Below are 4,014 nucleotides of genomic sequence, written 5' to 3'. Positions count from 1 at the left end.
TAAGATGCATGACCTTCCAGCAACCTACCAAATGGAGACAGAGGTTGACTGCAGTTGAGTGGTGGTATAACACCAATTACCACTCGGCTTTACAGATGACTCCTTTCATGGCTCTTTATGGTTATCCTCCCTCTCAAATTAGCTTGTTGCCATCTGTGGAAAACTCCTCAATAGCTACAAATTGGGTGAAGGGAAGACAAGATTGGCATAGATTGTTGAAAGAAAATCTAGAGGTAGCTCAGAATAGGATGAAGCAGAATGCAGATAAGCATAGGGTAGAGAGAAGTTTTGAAGTAGGAGATGGGGTGTACTTGAAGCTTCAACCATACAGACAAAGCTCTATAGCACTTAGAAGAAATCTGAAGCTTTCATCCAAATACTATGGACCTTCTAAAATTTTACAGAAGGTTGGAGCTTATAAACTGGAGTTACCAGCAGATACTCCCATTCATCCTGTATTCCATGTATCTATGTTAAAAAAGTCTGCTAAGGGTGTATCCGTGAGTGGTAGTTTGCCTCAAGTTATGGATGATGGCACTGTGAAAGTGGCCCCTCAAGCCATCTTGGATAGAAGAATAATAAAGAGAGGAAATTCTGCAGTCACTCAAGTACTGGTGCATTGGGTGAACATGTCTCCTGCAGAAGCAACGTGGTAAGACTGGATGGTGCTCAAGGGACAATTTCCAGATTTTAATCCTAGGGACTCGGATTCTTAAGGGGGGAGCAATGTTATGCCTTGTATAATTAATCCAATAATGCTATATTTTTGTTGTATCCTCATGTCACAGCCACGCTAGAAGTAGTTAGCGAAGTTACAGCTCAACACACTAGTAGTAGCAAGTAGTTATTCTGTTACAAGAAGTGACTAGAAGCTTGATAAATAAGCTACTCCCGTGTACTACTGATTCATTCTAGAAGATGAAATCAATAAGCTCTTCTCATTCTCCCTAATTTCTAAATTTTCTCTCTTTCCTAAACCCCACGTCAATTCCTTTCTTCATTCCGGAATCAGGTCATAACATGACGCAAATGGTGAAGCACAAGTATGACGTAAAGTTGAAGGAAAAGAGCAATTTAATGACCTCCCAAGTCTTTTGATTGTCACGATTTATTTTGGTGTGATGTAACAGAGTAATTCTATCTTACACCGCTAATTAGTCTGCTGATCAATCGAAGGGTTATAGCTCATTTTCGATGAACTTTACTTTCCAGTTGGCAAAGGATGAGAGAAAAGCAAGTCAAGCATCAGCTTTCCACTCTGCAGAGCGAGTTAAGGAATCTGTGCTGATTTACCTTGGAGTTAACTACTTCAAAAGATGCTATTGTTTTGCTTGGTTGATCATTTAACTTTTTCATAGATTTCGTATTTCTATCTTAATTCTTGGAACACCTTATTTCATCCAAGAAAAGAGATGGTATTGAGATCGACATAAAAAATCACCTATAAATTATCCAGAAATCCAAATTTGCTTTCACCAAACCTGAAAATCTCTTGCTCTTTCATCTCCTTTCTCCCTTCCAAGTTCCGAATCTTTTTACCTGCGACAATATAATAGAAACACTCAAAACCAACAACAACGAGAAATTAAACATGAGTGTACTAAGAGACGGCTCCAATGTTGTTTCTGAAGGAATCACCAAAGACCTCGTTCAAGCTGTTCATGATCAAGAAGAAATGCAAGCAATCCAAGCCCCCATCGTGTCATCCTACAATGAACGCATTAGGCCATTGCTGGACTGCATAGACAGGCTACGAAACCTTAAAGTCACGCAAGAAGGAATCCAGCTTCCAACAATTGTTGTTGTAGGAGATCAATCTTCAGGTAAGTCCAGCGTTCTAGAGTCCTTGGCTGGAATTAGCTTGCCTAGGGGACAAGGGATATGCACAAGGGTTCCCTTGATTATGAGGCTCCAAAGTCATCCCAGTCCCGAGCCAGAGCTGAGCTTGGAGTTCAACGGAAGAGTTGTTCCAACCGATGAGGACCATATTGCTGAGGCCATCAGCGTTGCAACTGATGAGATTGCTGGCAGAAGCAAGGGAATATCAAATGTTCCCCTGACTTTGATTGTTAAGAAGAATGGGGTCCCTGATCTTACTATGGTGGATTTACCTGGGATTACTAGAGTTCCAGTTCACGGGCAGCCTGAAGACATCTATGAGCAAATATCAGCAATCATTATGGAGTATATTAAACCAGAAGAAAGCATAATACTCAATGTTTTATCAGCTACTGTTGATTTTTCAACTTGTGAATCAATTCGGATGTCCCAAAAAGTCGACAAAATGGGCGAAAGAACTCTGGCAGTTGTCACCAAGGCAGACAAATCCTCTGAAGGCTTGCTCGAGAAGGTAACGGCTGATGATGTGAATATTGGACTTGGATACGTCTGTGTGAGAAATCGAATTGGCGATGAATCATACGAGGAAGCTCAAGCTGTAGAAGCTTCACTTTTTGAAACACATCCGTTTCTGTCCAAGATCCACAAGTCTATGGTTGGCATTCCTGTTTTAGCCCAGAAACTGGTGCAAATTCAGGCAACTATAATTTCAAAATGCTTGCCAGATATTGTGAGAAAGATCAATGACAAGCTAAGTACAAGTGTTGCAGAGCTGAACAAGTTGCCACAACAGTTGAAATCCGTTCCTGAAGCAGTCACTGCTTTTATGCGCATCATTTCTTCAGCCAAAGAGTCCCTGAGGAAAATATTTATCAGAGGGGAATTCGATGAGTATCCAGATGAAAAGGAAATGCATTGTACTGCTAGACTGGCAGAGATGCTGAGCGATTACTATGAGGATTTGCAGTTAATCTCTATCAAAGTTGAACAAAAGCAGGCCTTCTTGGAGGAAGAGATTAGCATCCTGGAGGAAGCTAAAGGTATAAGCTTACCTAATTTCCTTCCTCGCACAGCATTTCGCACTTCACTACAAAAAATGGTCATGGCCATTTCCGCTACACCCGCTGGATTTGTGAACAAGTTTTGGGAGTATTTACAAGGGGTGTTAGTTCCTGTCTTGATGAAGCACTCTGACAACTACCCACAACTTCAACCTTCAATCAGAAGAGCAGCCCAAAATCTTGTTTCCAAAAAAAGGGAGCAGTCAGCTGATTGGGTATCGCAGATCATCGAAATGGAGAAACTCACCGATTATACTTGTAATCCTGAGTATTCTGCAACCTGGCATGATCTGATGAGAAGCCAGGACAGGTTCATGATCATTATGAATGATTGTACGAAATCAACAAGTCTAGTGATTGATGGAATTGGTGAGGTTGAAGTCGGGCATCTGAGAAATCATCTGGTCGTTGCACAACAAGCTTTTGATCTGAAAATGAGGATGACTGCTTATTGGAAGATTGTCCTGAGGAGGTTGGTTGATAGCATGGCTTTGCATTTACTCTTCAGCATCCAAAATCTGGTGAACAAAGACATGGAAACCGAAATGGTGAATGAGTTAAATGGAACTCACGGGGGTGCATTGGAACGGATGCTGGAGGAATCTCCATCTATTGCTGGTAAACGTTACAGATTGAATGGAAGCATCAAGTTGCTGAGGGAGTCTAAAGAGATTGTTGCAGAGATAATGGACAAAATTGCTGCTTATGCTGATTGATTGGTCATAATACCCTTTGTTTACTTCGCCATTTGAAAGATCGTAAAAGTACTATTGCTTTGTTGTTGTTTTTTTTTTAAATTTGCTATTTTGTGTTACCAATAAAACTCGAGTGGAGCATTCGTGCTAGCATTAAAAAAGCTTTGACGGTATATGCAGACGGGCTTTTCTAGCTAAACCATACTACAAGGAACTAAATGTGACTGGATTTGTTTGTCCGCAACTTCCCATTCAGTCCTATCTTTCCAACCCGTGTCATAGCTGATGAGGGATTCCCTGCCCCTCTCATAAAATCTTGTCTACTCTTCATCAGCCGCAGACCAGTAACTGATAACTACTATAAGTTCAATTCTGCTTGATGACATTTTTCAGGTAGGACTGCAAGGAGCATTATAGCC

The 4,014-nt window shown here is 41.1% G+C and overlaps 1 protein-coding gene across 1 annotated transcript; it reads left to right on the top strand.

Annotated features, from left to right (window-relative positions):
- Positions 1-1,424: 1,424 nt before the first annotated feature.
- LOC113783437 (dynamin-related protein 4C-like) lies at positions 1,425-3,687 on the top strand. Its single transcript, XM_027329572.1, has one exon. The coding sequence runs from the start codon at positions 1,592-1,594 to the stop codon at positions 3,614-3,616; it is 2,025 nt and encodes a 674-aa protein (XP_027185373.1). The 5' UTR covers positions 1,425-1,591; the 3' UTR covers positions 3,617-3,687.
- The last annotated feature ends 327 nt before the right edge of the window (positions 3,688-4,014 follow it).

This window comes from Coffea eugenioides, chromosome 9, assembly GCF_003713205.1.
Source record: "Coffea eugenioides isolate CCC68of chromosome 9, Ceug_1.0, whole genome shotgun sequence".
NCBI lineage: Eukaryota > Viridiplantae > Streptophyta > Magnoliopsida > Gentianales > Rubiaceae > Coffea > Coffea eugenioides.
Note: the sequence above shows the minus strand (reverse complement) of the source record. Positions and strands in the feature narration are given on the sequence as shown.